This window comes from Drosophila teissieri, chromosome X (assembly GCF_016746235.2).
Source record: "Drosophila teissieri strain GT53w chromosome X, Prin_Dtei_1.1, whole genome shotgun sequence".
NCBI lineage: Eukaryota > Metazoa > Arthropoda > Insecta > Diptera > Drosophilidae > Drosophila > Drosophila teissieri.
The window spans coordinates 7,435,631-7,456,256 of NC_053034.1; the positions used below are offsets into that span (position 1 = coordinate 7,435,631).

Here is a 20,626-nt window from a genome sequence, read left to right on the forward strand (position 1 = left end):
TTCACTTAGCCGGGGAAATTAAGATGGGGGAAATGGCACGCCCGGAAAATGGCAAGGGGAAAAGCTGGGAAAAAATAGCAAAATCATTTCGTACACTAGACGAAATTTGCCGGGCAATTATTAAGATTGCAGGCAATGACTAATGGATAAAAAGCTGCGAGCATAATGATGAATCATTCCTGTTGAATCGCATTACTTAAGCTCAATCAATTATATTGATAGTTCCACGACTTTTGCCTGTTTCCTTATATTTACTTTTTATTTTTACTCCATTTGAGTTTTGCTCTCGCATTATTTATTGGCAATGGTTGTGGCTGAAAACACAGATTTATATTTCATTTCCTGTGCTTGTTTTAATGCCTAACTTAAATGCGTTGATGTATATTATTTATAAGATTTAAGTGTAAGCTATTGTTCAGCATTTAAGGGTATTTGAATTGTAATTTCCCCATTTAATTGCCTAGTTCGTGTGTATTTCTATTATTTACCTTTGATAATTGTAACTCAGATGCAGACGTATTTCGAAAGTTTGCCAGCGAATAAAAGGGAATCATTTTTGCCGCAACTTTGATTTCACTTTCGTCAAACACACACATTAAATGCGGGCTGTGGGTTAGTTTTGGCATGGAGGTGTGGGTGGTGGTGTAGGTGGTGGTGTAGGTGGTGCTGTGGGTGGTGCTGTGGGTGGTGCTGTGGGTGGGTGTGTGTGGATGGCCTTTGGCTGGTTTCCCTGTGGGATGTGCGGGGGGTGGTGGCTTCTTTATCGCCGCCCGTTCGCGACGGAAGCTTTCAATTTCCGCTGGCAGCACCCGCTTTTCTATATGGATTGGATTGGTCTGCTCCTTTCTGTTCTGGGCCAGTTCCTTTCCTTTCCTTTTTTTTTGGCTCACATAATTCGCATATCATAGCAGCGCCGAAAATCGTTGGCAAATCGAGGAAAAATCAAGAAAATATTAATATGAAGCAGGAGGGAAAGAAAGAGGGAGAGGCAGAGGGAATGGAAATGGGCATGAAAATGGGCATGAAAATGGGAATGCGAATGGAAATGGAAAGGGAAATGGAGTGAAGAAATCACGGAATCTGTTGCTCACTTTCGACACTGTTGCTGTAATTGAAGCCATGACGCAAGCGAAACTTGCTGGCAGCGCCATTTCAATGCCTTTCCCTCGATTTGCCTTGCGACGATTTTCCCAGCGATTTTCCAACGATTTTCCAGCGATTTTCCCGAAGCAAGATGGCAAGAAGGCAAGAACCCCGCAAGATTACTCGCTCGAAAGTAATTTGTTTCCCTGCGACATGAAAAAGTCTGCTCGCGACACGTTTAAGGCTAAGGAACTGTTATGCAAAGCGGCAACAGGCAGATATATATTCCTTTAAATGATGACGGCCATGGATGGCAGCCCATCCAGATTATCGACTCTCAAGCCTTTGAGGGCATCGCACATATAAATTATATACCTTTTATGTAACGTATTACATGCAAATGGAATGGCGAGGGGCCAAGGGCCACCTGATCTGCACTCAAATCACATTTTGTCACACATTTAGCATAATTTAGCACTTCATTTGCGAGCGCAAAGGCCGCGACAGCTGCCTGCAAAAAAACTTTTCAGCAAGAACACGCCCCTTTTTCTTCTTCTGGGCCGAAAGATGTATGGATATGGTGGCAAAGTGTTTATGATGCCCCAGGCGACACGTCAACAGACAGCAAATTCCATTCGTAGCTGTATGAAGAGCACTGCAAAAACCAATCACAATTGGGTACAGAAAATTCAATTCAATTGTGCAGTATATACATTAAACTGTATAAACTTAAAGTAAAAACTTTATTAGTTTTGAAATTATATTAGCTGTTATGTAAATGGTACATTTTTACTATTAACTGATTAATTTCGCCTTTATGTTTAAAGTAGCCTTTATTTCTTGAGTCCTCTAAAACTCTAGATTTTTTTCACTGCACGTCCCCTTTTTACCAAAAAATCGTCGGGGGCAACAAATTCCACCTGCGATGACACGAATCTCAACATCAAAAGTAGACATTTCGTGCGGTTGGTTTGCCTTACTTTCACTTTCACCCACTCCATCCGAAAATCTCTCGCACAAAAAAGTCTGGCGAAAGTTTTGTTCTGTCGAAGGAACCTGAAATTACAACCCATATATGATACAATAGATGATTACATGTGTGATTTATGTTTCAATTTCTCTGCTTTTTTCGCTTTCGTTGCAGGTAAATTGAATGGAAAATTGGGTGAAAAGTGGAGAGCGATGCGAGGCTAAGTATTGTTAATGTTAATGGGGAATACCAAACCACTTAGCTGGGGCAACAAGTAAAATAATAAACCTTGCATAAACTAGACCTAATATAAATTATAATAAGCTGTTAAATGAAATTGGAAAATTGGGGTTATTTATGGATAGTTATCATACGCAGGCATTGAAAGCCGATAAAATTGTACTTAGTTCTAATTCAATTATTTCACTTCGAGCTGAGGAAATTCCGAAGGAAATCTTCCGTTTCGCCTGCAGTGCTCTCTGAAATTGGATATTAGTGCATGAAAGCCGGCATATAATTACGATAATACTGCCTCAATTGGGGATCGTTATGCCACTCGACCAGTAACGCCACCACTACCAACACTACCACCACTGCCAATGTCCTTTTGAATGCTGTGTGTTCTGGGTATTTGGGGTTTACGTTGATGTGTGTGTGTGTGTGGGAGGTCCTGTGTGTGTGTGTGTGTATCCATGTCCGTGTAAGCTGGGGCAGCATTTGCATTTTGGACTCGGGCCAACCACAAAATTGCTCGCCAATGGCTCTTTAGGACGTGTCCTGTCGACTCTCTGCGGCTTATTGGCCAATTTGCAACTTGATTAACAAAAGTGCATGAGGTCAGCGGGCCGCTGATGATCATTACGATCATTATGCAACTCCAGTGGCACTTTGGTGGTGCGACTGCAAATGGCAATGTCGACAGCTCGAAATACCAGCACTTTAAGGCCATAAACCTTAATTGCTGATTACGCAGACACTCGCACACACACTCGCACACACACACAACAAACGAATGGCGAAAATATTTCAATAATCTTGCGAGCATTGTTCAAAGTAATTCCCTGTATTCTATAAGTAACTGCGACACGCCAGACAGTATGAAAATATAGCAAAAGTCTTGGAAATATTTATTTAAATAAAAAACAAGTCACATTTGTTGTTAATAAGATTTCTTAGATATTAGAAGAAAGATTAAAAGTTTAGAGATTTTTTAGCGCACTTCAAAAGTCTAGGGTATCCACCATTCGATGCGTCATTTCTGCGTTCGAGGCAGGGCGAATAATTTGAAAATTGAAATTTTCCTCACGTACAGAACGTCGGCAGCGACGCTGACGCCGACGGCGACGCAGCATCCACTTGTCAACATGAATTTCCAATTTTCTCTTTTCCCACCACTCCCAATACAACAAAAGCAGGCATTGTTCAAATCGTATTTATGTGTGCGTGCATGTGTGTGTGTGGCAAGCACCCTCTTCATCTCATAAACTGGCCACAATTGGTTAAATCAAGTTGGCATCACAAGTGCAGCATTTACATTTTTTCACAACTTTTTTTTCGCTCTTTTGTTTACCAATTAAGAATTATTTCTTTATTATTTAGCAGGCGTAAAATATTTTTAAATTCACAGCCTTTGTTCCACTTTCGATTACTTCTCGAATTTCACTTTAAATACATTTATGGGTTTGGAATTATTTGAACTCTTTTGCGTTGCCACCAAAAGGCTAATTCAACCAACACTAATTAAAACCAATAATAATGGAACAATATGCTGCAAAACTGGCAAGCGATTTATGGTTTCCACTAATTTACATAATTATGCATTATGGCATTTGGCATCGAATGGAAATTGTAACACGAATACAGAGTAATGGGCAAGTAATTAGGGCATAGCATAAAATAATTTCGAAATGTAAACTGATCCATGAATACCACATATAAAAATACGAAAGTTTTGTAATGTATCTCAAAGATATTGAGCATATTTTCAGCTTTTCAGCGAAATTTCCGACTACAAATGTAGCTGTATGCCGTCGAGGAAGTCGTTAGCCCCAAAATTCGGCCAGAAATCCTTTTGCCAGCCGCTGGCTAAGCGTTCTGCGACCAATTATAATTTACAACTTTCGAGGAGCTGGGGGTTTGGGCCAATATTCCCCAGTTGCTGACACGGCCGAAACGGGCTACGTAGTTTACGCTGGTCTTCATTTTGATTAAACGCAAACAGGGTGGCATGAAAAAATTAGTTGGCTTTTATGCAAATGCATGAAGAGGCCCCCCTTCCCCTTTCCCCTTCCCCCTCCACCTCCTCCACCTCGGAAAATGTCCCGGGGCAGAGAGTCGTTGGCCATTTGACTGCTCGTATCTATGTATCTGCGTATCTGCGGGATGGCAAAAGGCCGAGCGGCTGCTGCCCTATCGCTTCCATCTGCAGGTAACCCCTTGTCAGGGAAAACCGGGAAAGCCGGAAAAGCGGCAAAGGAAAATGTGCCGGGAAATCGGGGGCAAATTTTGGGGGAAAGCGCCAGCTTTTTTTTTTTTGGCGTGCCCGTCTTCTTTATTATTATCTTATCCGCTTTCTGTTATTTCATATTTGCGCTTTAATGAATTTTAATGCTCTCATTTCTTTTAACGGACTCCTCGTATTTTTTTTAGCTTTTCCCATTATTTTTCTTCTTATTTTTTTGGTAAATTATTAATAAGAAAATTGTGCGCTTACTCTTCAGATTTTTTTGTGTGTGTGTTTGGGCAACAGATTTTAATCGTTTTAAAATTTGTTTTCCTTGGCTTGAAGTTAAGGCCGCAACAGCCGCACACCCACCCACCAGCAACCAACCACCCAACCACCCACCAGCACCCAAACACCCACACACAGACAGCTACACACGCACACCATCGCTCACAGGCACCGCGGAGAAAATATCACGCATACGCCGCGTTGTTTCGCTGCATGTGAGAGAATTCCGTGGCTGGCATCGCTCGCTGTAAATTGTAATCATCAAAGCGTTTTCTCAGAGCCGCTTGGTGTTACTTCTTACAGTGAGTGTGCCAGTCCGTACACAGAAAGAAAAACCCCTTTAAGAAACCACAAAAAAAGAACTATTTATCCGATGAAGAAAGCCATTGTCTCTATACTCTTGCAGTAGAAAACCTGAATTAATTATGCAGCTGATTTGGATTTGGCCACTAAGAGTTCGATACCAGATTTATGATATATTCCCCGGAATGGGATGCCACTTTAGGTATCCTCATAAGACTGGTATGAGCACGAAATTCCCTTAAAATATATATATAAAGAATATTTTCAACACTTTCAGGGAAGTGTAGAGAATGCAATTTTAGAGAAATCTTGTGCGATTTATAGCTACTGCAAGGGTATAGGCAGCATGGCCGGGAGTGTATTTCCATTTGGTTTTCGGTTTGATTTTTGAGATAGGAATTTGATTTGAAGAGCGGCAACAGAAGTGGAAGCGTCAACGGAAACGGAAACTGAAGCGGAAACATCGACGGAAGCGGAAACGGAAGTGCAAGTAAAAGTGAAAGTGAAGTGCAATGCAATGGCGCCGTGATGCGATCATCCACACACGCACACTCACACTAAATCACACACGCACACACACTGGCCAAACAAAAAACAACTCTAGACAAACAGCCACAACAAAACCAACACGAAAAGTCACTGGAAAATCGGAAAATCGAAAAATCGGAGGCGTGGCAACGCCTGTCACGTTGCAGTCGTTCGACGTGACTGGCGAATTTTCCACATTTCCCAAAACGCTTTCCATGTGACTTAAAGCACAGCGAAAAAGTGGAAAAAGTCCATGATTAAATTTGAGATTTACACAGAAATAAAACATAATATTTGGCATTTGGGGGACTTACAGAAGAACTCTTAGTTAGGGCTACAAAAATACCCTCGAATTGGCAAAAGAGAGCATCTGAAGTGCAGTGTCTTGATGAATGTAGAGAAGTAGAGAAAAAAAATGTAGAATTTCCCCTCAACTATTGTTTGCTTGATTTGTTTTTTTGTTTGCCGCTTGTCGTTTGATTCCTTTGCATCTTAGCGAAATTGGTTTCCTTTTACTTTTCCCGCACTTTTGTTCTTTCCCATCGATTGTGTTGCCGTGTTTATTTTAGCATTCGCAACCCCCCAGCACATATATCTATTGTTATTCGGTCTTTTTGTACCTTGGGCCAACTTTGATAACACACTTTTCTTCTGCAAATGGCAGCTGCGGAAAAGGCAATGTTCTGTGGTGGTGGTATGGGTAGGTGTAGAAAATGGTGAAAATTCGGCCGCAACTGAAATCGAGATGAAAACCTAGCAGTGAAAAGTGGAAAGTGGAAAGCAATTTCCCAGTCACGAGGCCACGTCGAAAGCAATTCTCCCCAACTTTTCGCCTGGCAACAATTAACATCCAATCGAATGCAAATAAACCAATAGAAGCACAACAAATCCCGCGCCAAACGCTCAGTGTAGAGTTACATCTCGACATGACCCATTATGGCCCCCATTGACATCATTAATGACACCCAACCCAGAGTGTCCTCCATTTGTGCCGAACAAGCCGAGAAAAGACGCTCGCATTTTCGGGGGTTATCTTGGTCTTGGTTTTGGTCCTGGTTTTGGTCTTGTTCCTGGCTTAATACAAAGCAAATAGCCGTGGCTAAAAGGGAAATGCCTGGAAAGTCCACTGGCAAGCTGCCCCGGAAAAAAAAGGAAAGCGGCGAAAAAAAACAAAACAAAAACGAAGTCGAGTACAACGAAAAACGATGCGCAACAAATTCAAATGGCAAGATACAAAAAATGTCAAGTGCTCTACTTGACACGGGAAAATGGAGGGAAAATGGAGGGAAAATGACACTTGGGTTGGGGGGCGAAATGTGGAGTGACAAGCCGTGGAATGGGATATAATAATACATAGAAATGTGTATACATAAGGCCATGAATTAGTCACAATGCGAAATGGTGTCCCTCTGCGTGACAGATAATACAGAGATGTCAGGCCAAATATCGCACACTTGACGTGTTTTTTATGATTTCAAAGGCTGCACACTCACTTCAGCTAGAACTCTTTTAATAATATATTGCACAATAATTCCCTTCTACAAAAAGGGTTCTTTAACTAAAAAAAAAACACATTTAGATAAAAAAACACATTTTAAAGTTTAAAATAGCCTTTTGAACCCAGTTCTTTTCTTACAAGCGAATGAATATGTTGACTGGCCCCTTTTCCCAGCTAATCCGACTGTCCATTATGCTGCGGGTCATTTGCCAAATGTCAGGCCACTTTATGCTAATGCAATGTTGCGTGATCCTTGAAGGAATTGTCATCGCCACTGGGAACTGGGTCCTAAGAGCTGGGAACTGGGAACTGAGAACTGGGACTGGGTTTTGGCTTAGAAGGACTAATGGCTAATGGATTTGCGCGACGCATCAAAACATAAAAAGCGCGCCGGATGAGAGTTGGTTGAAAAGTGGGCGACCGTGTCATTCAAATGGGCCAGCCAATCCCGCCCAGTCATGTGGCCCAAACTGCATTGTTGGCCAAAACTGCAGGGTCACAGCCATGGTCACAAGCACTTTTTTTCTGCCTTTTTTTTTTTGATTTTCCTGTTGTGTAAGCGGAAATCCTTGGGGCCAGAAATTGAAAGGATGGATGGATGGCTGGATGGAATGATGGTGGGTTGGTTGGTTGCTGAGTGGATGACACAGCAGGACTTGAAAGCAGGATTAGCAGCACTCATAATTAACGCTGAATGGAGAAAAAAAGGGAAAAAAGGAAAGGGATTGACATGCTGACCCAACCAATAAAAGACAGAGAGAGAGAGAAAGCCAAGCATCATTAATTAATTGTATTTAACTTGGTTGCATTTCACGTTTAATAACTTTATTTCGAGCGACCACAAACCAAACGATAAACTGTTGGCCAACCAATTATTTGCTGAAAAAATAAAGCAAATTAACACCGTTGCATCAAATTATCCTTTATTTGCCAATCAAATTGCGCTGCTGAATTCATTTTTATTTGATTACACGACTCGCAATATACGGGTATACTTTACTTATTCATTTGCTGCCAGTACAAATTTTAGGTAAAACCCTAAAGTTTGTTAGTAATGTGATGCTTGCACCAGCAAATTGCAGCCGCTCCATTTGCGGTTCCTATGGCGAGAATGGCATTTGAATTGCTGCACGATTGAGACCACACAAATCAACACAATCGCATCTCGATTTGGGGCATTGCAAATGTTTGCACCAACCACACATCTCATCATCGCCACATCAGCTGCACTTGCCCCAAAACACTCAAATGGACTATGAAATGGCAGGCTCACTCAACGTTTGGGAGTGCAGCCTCAAAACTTGCACTATTTTGGTATATATCTATATGGCATCATGTTGGCTTGCCTTTTAAAGTATCAGTTCATTGCTAGTATATATAAACATATATAGGAGAGAAAGCTCTTCGGCCTCTGAAGTATCCATACCATTAAATATCTTCAGTTGGAAAGTACCTCTTGGCGCATTCTATTTCCACTCTGCTGGCCGTAGAGCTTCTCCGATTATAGACCATCATCCACGATATTCCCTTTTTGCCCAACTATACTGTGTATATGTATATTACATGGCCGGGTGTCAGTTGGTCTGATTTGTTTGCCTTCGCCGGCGCGGCAAGTGGCCATTACAAGTGGCAAGATGAAATAGTTGCCCGGCCAGCTTCCGGTTGCCTTCGTTCCTCCTGGGAGGCCAGCAAACGATGCCCATCAATTTGGTTGTTTGTGTTTATTTTCGTGTTTTTTGCTCTCTATTTTTATTCCATGCTGCATGTTGCATGTTGCTGCCGTGCAGTTGCAACACGACCTGTGGTTGTTGCTGCTATCCACAGCGTGGATCGGGTGGATGAAAAATGAACCGGACGGGATGTTATTTGTATGGGACAAGCGAGCGGGATCAGAAACAGCAGCTGGGGCAGGGAAAGGCGCCAAAGTGCCCCTCCCCCCGCCCACCAAAATGTGGGGCACACGCTGTAGTGGGCGGCGGTTTAACTGGCCTTAAAGAATATAAAATATATATTGCATATCCGCGGGCGCTGTGCACGCAATTTTCACGCACACACACAACAAATCTGACCGAGCCAAAATTCAGAGTCCTGCGTCTCAGGACCTTGATCCTTCGAAAATAAACTTCCACAACCTCTTGATACTCTCTGATGCAAATTTGCAACAATTTCTAACTATTAAAGCGATTGCCAAACCTAATGTAATGCTTCGACTAACTAAGCTTTCTAAATCATTTGGAGCAGTAACTGATGTACTGATTGGGAAGTTGTAGCAACCCCTGCAGTACAGGGTAGCAAAGCCTAGGCAAGACCGCAGAAAAACAGTGCGAGCAAGCGATTTCATAGCCTACTTAGCGGCGCGCGCTGCGAGTTATTCAAATTTGAATTAGGCAGGGCCACCGTTTTATGCCTTTCGCTGTCTGTCTGTGTGTGTGCGAGTGTGTTTGCGTGTGTGTGCGTGGGTTGTTCTGTGGTCGTGCCATGTACAATGTGTGTATGTGCCTGTACTCCATGGGCGGCAGGAAAGGACCCGAAAAATATGCAGCATCTGCGTGGCAGGCGGGCCAAACTTGCGGCATAAAATGTGTGGCACATGTGTGACGGGGGAACGGTGAGCGCTCCTTAATTAGATCATAGTTCCCATCTTGGCGCAGGGCAGCGTTTTACTGCCATCCCGCTGAAACACGAACACGCACCCGAACCAGAAACAGAAACCAGAGCACAAAGAGCCCAAGGAGCCGGAGGAGAAGGGCCAGGACCAAAAACACCATCAACGTCATGCCCGCCATCAGCGTCCTCCGCATCATCGGTGCACAGTGGGTCCAAAAGAGGCAGGAAGTTCTCCTCAATCTGGGGAGTTTGTCTATCAAAAATATAGCCAAATTAAAGGTTTATACTTATAGGGTAGCTATCTATGGATTAGGTTAACAAAATGAACTACAAAAGTAGGCATTCTTTCTTTTACCTGTATAAAGTTTGAGATCCCTTGCCATCCTTGATTCTCTATTACATTTGACCCACTGTCCCTGGGGTAGAAGGATGTGGCACATTATTGACTCACGCGCCGCATCGAATTTCCAACTCAATCATGGACGGAAAAGTTGATGGCGGAAAAAGGGAAAGTGGATGGCTGGTTGGAGAGGGGGGATGGATGGGGGATGGGGGGGGAAAATGGTAAATGCGAAATGTGAAAAGGGGAAGTTTCGCCTGCTTTATGACTGGCAACTCACGCGACGCCACTCGCCATCGTTTACGGTATTTGCATTTTAATTGAATTGAACTAAATTATTTTGTTTCGAGTTGAAGGAATTGCCCGCCATTGAAAGCCCCAAAGTAGGCAACAGTTTTGCGAGAATGTAAAAGCCACAAGCCGCTAAAAAGTTGACTGAAACTTTGACATAAGACTCTCTGGCCGCGGCAAGAAGGCGAGATTGTCGGTGGAAACTTTTCCATTTGTTTGCAGCAGGGTGTGCTGATTGGCGGGGAATCTTGGCCAAACTAGAAAAACCCAAGTGCCACCTACAAATTAACTCTTAAGTCCCCACGAAAGTTGGAAGAATGCAAAAGAATGTGCGCAGCTGTTTAGAAAATCTCTAAATGAAGTTGATTGAGTTGCTACAGGAAACTAATGAAATTAACTTATAAGAAATGCATTGAAAGTACACAGAACTACCTTATACATATGAAATGCCTTGCAGATGAGTTCTGCGAGGAGTATCCGCACAACCTGATGCCCACGCCGGGCTACTGGATCGAGTGCTCCCGCCAGAAGATCACCATGCCCACCCCGCACACCATCTGGGATGAGAGCGACTCGGAGCACGAGGACATCCGGGCGGGAAGTGCCAGCGATGCCTATCTGGAGCGCGAGTGCAGCGATCTCTACGAGGACGACGAGGACTCCGAGGCCACGCCCAGGTGAGTGCAACTCCCGCCACAAATAGATGGCTCAATCACTAGTTATTTCATTGAAAAATCACTGCAGTCCGCGCAAGAAGACGACCATCGAGGAGCAGTGGGACCAGCAGGGCGCCTTCGAACTGATCTCCGTGGAGCAGGAGACGTACGAGAAGTACTTCTATGGCACCGAGCACTGGAACTACTTCACCAGCGACGAGGACCTGGGCCCGGTCATCCTCTCCATCAAGCAGGAGACGCTCAACGGACGGGACCAGTTCCGCATCCTGGTGCGGGCTGGCTCCTACACGGTTCATGGACTGATACCGGCCTCCTGTGTGTTTGCAGATAGGTAATATACTTATATACTTATTATTACTGGCTATATTTAATCAACCAATCACATTTCCAGATATAATCGCGAGGAGGTAGTTAGATCTTTAGGTAAAGAAGTTAATTTAAATCCACCTTTAACGTTAGGACAATTGCCCGACACGCCAGAGGAATTATTAAAATTAGATCAGGTGCGTTCTAATCTCATTGTAAACTACGAATATTTTATTTTAATACACATTTGACATTTGCTAGGTTTTTATAAAATCAGAGTTAAAAGTGGGCGTCATATTTGTGAAAGAAGATCAGTATACCGAAGAGCAAATTCTGGACAATAATGAAAATTCACCGCTCTTCGACGAATTCCTCACTCTGCTCGGCGATCGAGTTCGCCTGCGCGGCTTTGACAAATACAAAGGTGGCCTTGATACGGTGCACGACCTGACAGGTGGGCTTCTTTTCCCAAGAAAATCACGATGATGATATCATTGTATCTTCAATCTTTACTCCTTGAAGGTCTCTTCTCCGTCTACACGAACTGGCGCAACATCGAGATCATGTTCCATGTGTCCACGCTGCTGCCGTACGAGAAGCACGATCCGCAGAAGCTGCAGAGGAAGCGCCACATCGGCAACGACATCGTCTGCGTGGTCTTCCTGGAGGCGGACAACACCCGCTTCAGTCCCGCCTGCATCAAGAGCCACTTCCTGCACACCTTCATCCTGGTGAGTACCACCGATAGGAATCCATCGGATGCACCCATCTAATCTGTATTGTTCCGCTTCCTTTTCCCTTTGCCCAGGTTCGTGTTTCGGCCAGGATCAAGCACAAGCCCACGCGATACGAGGTGTCCGTGGTGACCCGCGACGAGGTGGGTGCCTACAAGCCCTACCTGTGGGAGCAGTCCGTCTTCGAGAAGGGACCCATGTTCCGGTGAGTCTCCTGACCTGCATAACTTGTCCCCACTAGACCCCCACTTAATGCAAATCCCCCATTGCAAACTTGAATTTCCATAGGGAGTGGCTGCTGACGAAGATCGTGAATGGAGAGCGAGCCTCCTATTCGGCACCGAAGTTCGCACGCATGCAGGAGCGGACGCGGTCGCAGATGCTCGAGGATCTGGTGATGAATCTATCGAATCACGCGGAAACTGGACAGATACCGAAGCCATATAGACGCGGCAGCTGGCGACCGATCGGTGAGGATGAATATATCAAAATGTTGCATGCCCGTGTCCTAGACAACAACACACACCACGAGCAGCAGCAGCAGCAGCAATTGCTGCTGCAGCAGCAGCACATGCAGCACATGCAACACATGCAGCACTTGCAACACTTGCCGTCGCACAACATTTGCTGCTATTGCAACGGCAACAACAATGCCACTGAGCTGCAAACAGCGGCCGCAACACACAACAGTAATGACAACAACACCACCACCACATCCACACACAGACACAACAACAACAATTGTTACTCTGAGCAGCAGCAACAACAACTGCCACAGCAGCAGCAGCACGAAAGCCAACAGCAACAACACTTGCTGCAGCTGCAGCCACAGCAACACCAACTGCAACACCAACTGCAATTGTCGACGTCGTCACTCACACACACGTCGTGCTGTGCCATGCTGCACCTGTGTGCGAGGCATAGTATGTGCGCCACGCCCCCACGCCCCAGAACACACCCCCTTTACTGCCGCCCCCCTGATTTCTTTGGACCCGCATGCTGTTTGCCTGACTTTGATAAATTACTTTGCAATATTTACAATTTCCTGGGCAGCGCAAATAAAAAGCAAATGAGATATGCAAATTAATCGAAGCCAACTCGAAGAAGTCCTTGGGCTTTGAAACCAATTAATTAATGCAATTAGTAGTAAACTTAAAAATGCTCGCAGCGTGAGTAATAGATTTTGCCATCATGCAGTCTACATATGAAATTATTTGAATTGGAAATTCAAACAAAAGTTAGTTTAACAGAGTTTTATTAATCTTCAAAAGCGATAAGTAGTTTAAATGCGTTTGTAAATGTAATCAGTAGACTCTAAAGTAGATATTCACCATTTGCGAAGGCCTTAAAGCGAATCGCCTGGATTTCTAGACGACTTTAAGAAGATTTACACGCAAATCGCGAGAACAAATTGCAGGCATTACTGGCAGCCCGAGGAGCAAAATGGAAAATAGAAATAGAAAAAAAGGACATTTGCATTTGCTCCTTTGTGACACGGTTTCTGTGCTGCGAGTATGTTTGATTAATCGTTTTGTCTTCGTTTCGGCCGCGAAAGGGGATGGAAGGCAGGGAGGGAGGGAGGGGGGTAGATAGAGAAAGAGAGAGAGGGAGAGGGAGAGGGAGAGGGAGAGGGGAAGGCAGCGGGAGAAACACACACTGACACTTCCGTTTCCGCCATTAACACATCCGGCTGTGTTTGTGCCACCGGAAGCGTGCAGTCGTTGCTCGAAGCAATCTCCCTCTCTCCCTCTACTTTCTCTTCCTTTCAGTCCCCCCTCTCTCTCTCCGCCCCTGCCGCTCTGTCTGTTCTGAACTTTAACCCCCCGACATGGACAATCTGCTCGTCCCCTATCTACGCACTCCGACACTTGTCCGGCAAAGAAATATTGTTCATGTTTGTGTTATTTTATCAGTGGGGATATCTATTGTTCCAGCCATCCAGCCATCCACCCAGAAACCACCCACCACCAGAAGCCACCACCCACCCAAGGATGTTGTTCGTGTTCTCGTTGTTGTTGTTGTTGTTCTCATTGTTGTTGTTGTTGTGGTGGTGGTGGTGATTGTGTGTGTGGTTGCTGTTTGTTGTGATTTTGTTTGGATTTCTTGTTATTTATTTGTTGCTATTTGTTGCACTAGACAACACAAATCTAATTTGATTTATTCATGCACACCCACACAGAAGTACACACCCACAGCCACACGCACACCCACACCCACAAGCACACACACAAGCGAACACGCACACTGAGAAAATCCGGCAGTGATCCCCAGTGGAAACTAGCCGTATTGAAATTATGCAAATTACTGCTCCAATAGTTTGGCATTTCCATCTCAATGCGATTGGGGAACTGCATAAATTCCGGCCCACACACACACATACACACACACTTGTACATACACAGCTGGGGTCAGAATAATAGAAATGGGAAAGCAGAAACCGATGCACAGCTTTAAAATGGATTCAAAACTTCAAAGTATATATTAAGTTATTCCAAGAAGTTCTCAATTATATTGCCAATAGAATCTTTGCTGAACTCAAATCCAATTGTGAGCATTTGAGTGTGTATGCCTTGAATTTAAATCGAAATGTCAAACAGCCAGCATAACAATATGTGTGTTTCGCAGGCTTTAAAGTGAATGAATGGAATAGGTGATATGTGAAGGCTCCTTTCTTTATCTTGCATACCAGTTGTAATGTAATAAAATGCATATTTTAAGATCTGCAACTTAACTCACAAGCAAAACCAGCATGTTGGCTGCATGATTTTAAAGTTTTAAAAACATTTTTTTCAGCGAATATATCCCAGTGACTTGATCAAGCAGGGAAATAGTTCAATAATCACTTATTAAATCGGGAAATCCATCTAAATTTTTCGCAGGTCACATGCGACCGTCGTCGCCGCTGCTGGATTCCGTTCGCGATCAATTCGAGGACTACGATCAGTTGGCCAAGGACTTCACCCGCGTATTCCTAAACGAAGAACCATCGTGCCTGACCAACGCCCATCTCTTCGATGTCGTCTTCCTGGTGGGTCAGTCCAAGCAGAAGGCTCGATTCATTGGCGTTCGGGCGATTCTCGGAGTGCGGAGTCGCGTCTTTCAGGTGTGTTTCACGGGGTTTGGGTGGAGGTAAAATAGACAAATGAGTGAAAGTCATCGACAACAGTGCGTATGAGTGATGCGCGTGGACCACAGTGCGTATGAGTGATGAGCAGGGACCACAGTGCGTATGAGTGATGAGCATGGACCACAGTGCGTATGAGTGATGCGTATGGACAAGGGGGCGTATAAGTGATCCACGTTGACAGCAGTGCGTATGAGTAATAAAATTGATTTCTAAATATTACACATACACACCGTGGGCCCAATTTTACAGCTCCTTTTACGTTTGACCTACAAACTACGAATTATTGTTGGCTTGCAAAAATATGCATTTCGTCTGGGTAATTGCAATAAACATTCTTTGTTGCAGGAAATGCTGTATGGCATTCAGACCGGCTTCGGATCGCCGCAGATTCCGGTCGCTGAGATCTTCGCGCGACCAGCTCCCTCGCTGGTCTCCCCGCAGAACCAGAAGCCGAAGAGCAACAACTACCTGACCGTTCCCGATTCGGATTCGATACGACCCAAGAGCGTGCCGTCGTCGCCGATGGTGAAGCGGGCCTTCTCCCGGCTGGGCACCATTACGGCCGGATGGGGTCGGTCCATACGGAACAAGAACACCAATCAGCTGAATCCGGATGACAAGAAGAAGTGGATATCGTCGACAGATTGTTCGAGTAAGGGTTTTCAGTCGGTGCAATGCAACCATATCGATGCGTGTTCTTTTCTCTCCGCTCTCTTTTGTTCTCTTCTCTCCTCTCTCTCTCTCCTGTGCGACTTGTGTTGATTTTTCCGCATTTCCGCATTTCCACATTACGTATACCGTCCACCGTCTGCGTCCTTGCGTCCTTAAAACTACCAACTTCAACTTTTGCATCCCTAAAATGTCGATAAAAACTTAAAAAAAAAACAAAAACCAAACATCCAAATACCTGCAACTCCAAAAACGCACGCCGCACATATTTGCCTCAACCGTAAAATAAAAACTGCGTACTCGTACTCTATATAACCACCACACGGTCTCAACTGACTTATATATATATATATATATGTGCATATATATATGTACATGCCCCGACCCCTATAAATACACCCGATCGAATGTGTTGTATCGAACGACCACCAAACCACCAAACCTCATTGATGTGCTTCTTTTGTTATTGTTACCCTTTGGTTTATCGCATAAAATATTCTGGACATGGTTATTTTCAAAACTTTTGACAATGCATCCCCTGCACAACTCGCCAATTAACTACTTTTGAAACGCATTCCCAAATTCTGAATTATTTATGCTGCACTTGATGTGATTTTGAATACTCCCTAAACGAATATCATAATCCAAAAATCATGAACTCATGACGTGTGTGTATATGGCAAATGCTTCTTCATCTTACCTGCCCAAATACCTTTTTAATTATTTCGTGTTTTTGTTTTTATTTGAATTATTTATTTATGCTTTTTACCACGAACATCCATGCATTTCATGTCACCTCTACTCACCACAACTGCTTGCATTCTTACTGTTATGTGAAATTTTCTTGCAATTGGATACAACACCACAACTGTTTGGAACTACTTTTGAACTTTCTCCAACACTTTCACCCTTGATTTTGCTATCCTCTTCCGTCGCTAAACCTCCTCTCTGCAATCTGTACTCTATATTACTATATTTCTCTTCTACTTCTGTTAATCTCAACTGGAAACAACAAACAAAATAATTTAAATTAAACAACAAACAAAATTTTGTCATTCTCTCATCTCACGTGACTCGCCAAACGCCTAACCATTTCCTCAAAAAAAAAAAATGAAAATAAAAATAAAAAAAAAACGTCACTTACGCCACTCAACATAAACTTCTTAACTTAATGCTCTTGGTTTCACCATTAATTTCATTGCCGACCGACAAATGTTTGCATTTCCCTTATGCTTTGCAATCGATTATTTTGCGATTTTGCTAATTTCGACGATAACCGATCACCCACGACGGACCGATCGATAAACGATAAACTTTGACCGATTGACCAAATGACCTGCGCGCGCTACTCGATAACAACACCAACACAACTGGCGCCTGCAGACAGGGACAGCAAGGACAAGGACAAGGACAAGCCGGGCAACAACCAGCTGGCCGTGCCACGCCTCTCCGTCTGCGCCGACGCCCAGAAGGTCGATCGCGCCAAGCTGGCCCAGACGGAGTTCAACATCATCGAATTCGATCCGGACACATTCCGGGTGCTGCTCGACTACCTGCACACGGGCACCTGTCCGCTGACCTGCGTCTCCATACCAGGTAACTACATACATACATATATGCGAATCAAGCGAGGGCACGCGAATTCTTCAGTCCTTCCGCTGGTTTCGATTACTCACATAGCAGCTGGAACTACTATTATCACTTTCTAACTACATATCTTAATCTTAAGACGGCAAATCAATTGATATATGTTTATAAACAATCTTCAAGGACTCCTGTGCGCCGCGGAGCACTACGACCTGCCGGAGCTGCTGCAGGCGTGCTTCCACCACTGCAAGCAGTTCCTGCGCATCGAGGTGGTCTGCCCGATGCTCATCTCGCTGGAGAACTACTACTGGCGCTACACATCCGCCTCCGAGCTGGTCAACATGATCCTGTCGTTCGTGGAGAGCAAGGCGCACTCGCTGTTCAAGTGCCCCGAGTTCCTGCACCTATCCGAGTCGATGGTGCAGATGATCATGTGCCGGGAGCTGCAGACGCCAGAGATACGCAAGTTTGAGGCCATGCTGGCGTGGGCCCAACACAAGGTGGGCAAGCTGAAAAATCATCCGAACAAGGACACACAGTTCGAGTTCGAGTGCATTATGGAGCGGCTGACGCGTGATCTGAATCTGTGCCGGATCTCGCCCAGCGAACTGCTCACCGTCGTCCTGCCCTCCAAGTCGATGAAGAACGAACGCATCATGGAGACGCTCATGGTGCAGGTGAATCTGGGCACATACCGCATGCCCGAGTTGGATGCGTACCGTCAGCAGTTGCGCCAGCAGGAGTCCGCCGAGGCCACCGTCCAGGTCCACCGGGGTGGATGAGACAGTAAGAATGTGAGTTTCGATTTGGATCACCAGCAACAACAACAGCAGCAGCAGCAGCAGCAACAACAGCAGCACCACTACCAGCAGCAGCAGCAGGATCAGCAATCGGATTCGGATGCCACAGTGTCCACTAATCAGAACCACCAACTCCAACTCCAGCAACACCACCACCACCCGCCACCCATCGATGCCCGTGCCTACGCCATGGCCTCCCTAGCCGCCGCCCTCGAGATGCAGAGCACGTCGAATCCCCACCAGCCGAACGCCGCCCGCGATGCCGCCGACGAGGAGGTGGAGCTGTACGCCAGTTTCGACAATGCGCCCAGCACCAGTCGCGTGGCCGCCCAAATGCAGGCCGCCAAGGAGGCGCGCCGCAAGCGCTGGGCGGCCGATGGGGCCAGCGGGAGCAGCGGGGACGGCGGCTGCGCCAGCGGCAGCAGCGGCAGCGGGCGGCGGTACTAAGTGCATGCATGTGTTCCCGAGTGACTGAAACTGGGTTCAAACTGGGTTCGTAGCCAACACACAGAAATTCGCCATTAAATTCGCCATATGGAAAACTAAAAATTCGGACTAAACTTTTGATTCGTAACGAAATACATAACTTGTGAGACATTTTTGAAAACATGTAGTAAATTGTAAAGAATTTGGAAATAACTTGCAAGTAAATTTTTTAGAAAATGTAGTAAATTGTAAAGAATTTGGAAATAACTTGCAAGTAAATTTTTTAGAAAATGTAGTAAATTGTAACGAATTTTGAGTGGCGAATTTCTAAAATTTGAGTATAATAATAATTTCATGATGATTGTGGCGAGTGATTCTGACTTTGAGCAGTGATTGTAAAAATACCGATTTTATTTACACAACAAACAAACTCAGTTAAGTTCAAGGGAGTTCGCTTAGCTCAAATTCTGTTTAAAGTTCATATATAGTATTATAGAGTGTCTCTTTAAGATGGATGGCTTGATCAATCATTTTTTACAAATGCTCCGAATTTCCAGAATTTTTCGATAAATGGGGTATAATTTCTTAAAAAACAAGTTCCTTACATTTGATAAACATATTTTCTAGTTAGTAATTCATAGAGAATGTTTCTAAACTCAATGTTCATATCTATACATCTAGATAGGCTAGTGAATTTGGGGTATGATTGAAGCTTTTAAGTATACTTTCCAACACTGTGCGACTATGACTGTTGTGGGTGAGTGTGTGTGAGTGGCCTTGAGTGTGTGTGTGGGTGTGTGTGTCCGTCTAACTCATCGCTCGAAGAGACGGCCGAACCAGCGAACCATCCAAATCGAAACTGACATTGTTAACTCTTACATTCACCCCGGAATGACGAGAGCCCCCAATTTTTTTGGGGGATACACTGAGAGAGAGAGCGGAGGGAGACGGCGGCCCAAACCCCACCCCCTCCCGCCACCCTCTACAAAAGATAACGGTGGAGGACCCAGGCTAAAGCAAAAGCATAAGCATTTTCTACAAGTATTACCCAGCATAATATACGAGTACGAGATTGTCCTAGGAAGGTACGTAGAACTAGTCAGTTAAGGAACCACTGTGGCATTCGATTTTTGATACCCACACAATCGAGAATAAACATAAAAAAAACAAAAAAATACAGCATGGAAAAACATTAGCAAAACAAAACCAAAAAAAAAGGGAAAAAACAGAAAAGAAAATAAAAACAAACGCTTACTGATGTAAAACAAAGACTTAAAACTAAAGAAAAAAAAGAAGGAAACCAAATGAATAAAATATAAAGAAATTTTTTTAATCAATGTTATTGGACAAATGTAAGCTGAACAAAAAAATCCCTCAACCCCGACCCATTCCCATTGTAAACCAATTTCCAGTACCCTCGATAAGAACGAGTTACCAGAAGAACTCAATTTATCTAAGATCTAAGAATATACATACATACATACATACTATATGATGTACTTAAATGTTCAAGAGAATTGCAAGCATAATCTAACTGTTTGAGCGCTTTTCGTTTGGGTTTTTTGTATTGTCTGTTAATTTGTTACTACCAAAAGCCAAGGAAGAATATTATAGATAAGTCTACATCTACATATGTACATCTACCAGTCAACCAGTCAGGTTGGCTGCACATCCTGTACATTTAATACCATTTAATACAGGCTAGTATAGTTAATGCAACAACACTTGTGTTCATGCAAGTGAAAACAGAGAGAGTCCAGAGAACCAGAAAACCGATACATAAGTGCAATATCTAAGTGTATGTTTGTATAACCAGTAACATAATTGATAATTGATAACAAGCAGCCAAAGGGGAATCACTTCCCACAGACTGGCAACTGAAGTCCCAGAAAATCCCAGAAAACGAAGATAACTTCAACTAACGGCTATAAGGCGCCAAAACCAGCAAT

The 20,626-nt window shown here is 44.1% G+C and overlaps 1 protein-coding gene across 1 annotated transcript in view; it reads left to right on the forward strand.

The window, feature by feature from the left end:
- LOC122624130 overlaps positions 1 to 18,763 on the forward strand; it is a 44,824-nt gene extending 26,061 nt beyond the window's left edge. Inside the window, 12 exon segments of the mRNA XM_043803573.1 lie at positions 10,809 to 11,028; positions 11,096 to 11,359; positions 11,420 to 11,531; positions 11,596 to 11,788; positions 11,857 to 12,065; positions 12,143 to 12,273; positions 12,357 to 12,991; positions 14,948 to 15,171; positions 15,541 to 15,847; positions 17,248 to 17,460; positions 17,635 to 18,245; positions 18,396 to 18,763. Coding sequence (XP_043659508.1) covers positions 10,809 to 11,028; positions 11,096 to 11,359; positions 11,420 to 11,531; positions 11,596 to 11,788; positions 11,857 to 12,065; positions 12,143 to 12,273; positions 12,357 to 12,991; positions 14,948 to 15,171; positions 15,541 to 15,847; positions 17,248 to 17,460; positions 17,635 to 18,245; positions 18,396 to 18,698 — 3,422 coding nt within the window. The 3' untranslated portion in view covers positions 18,699 to 18,763.
- The last annotated feature ends 1,863 nt before the right edge of the window (positions 18,764 to 20,626 follow it).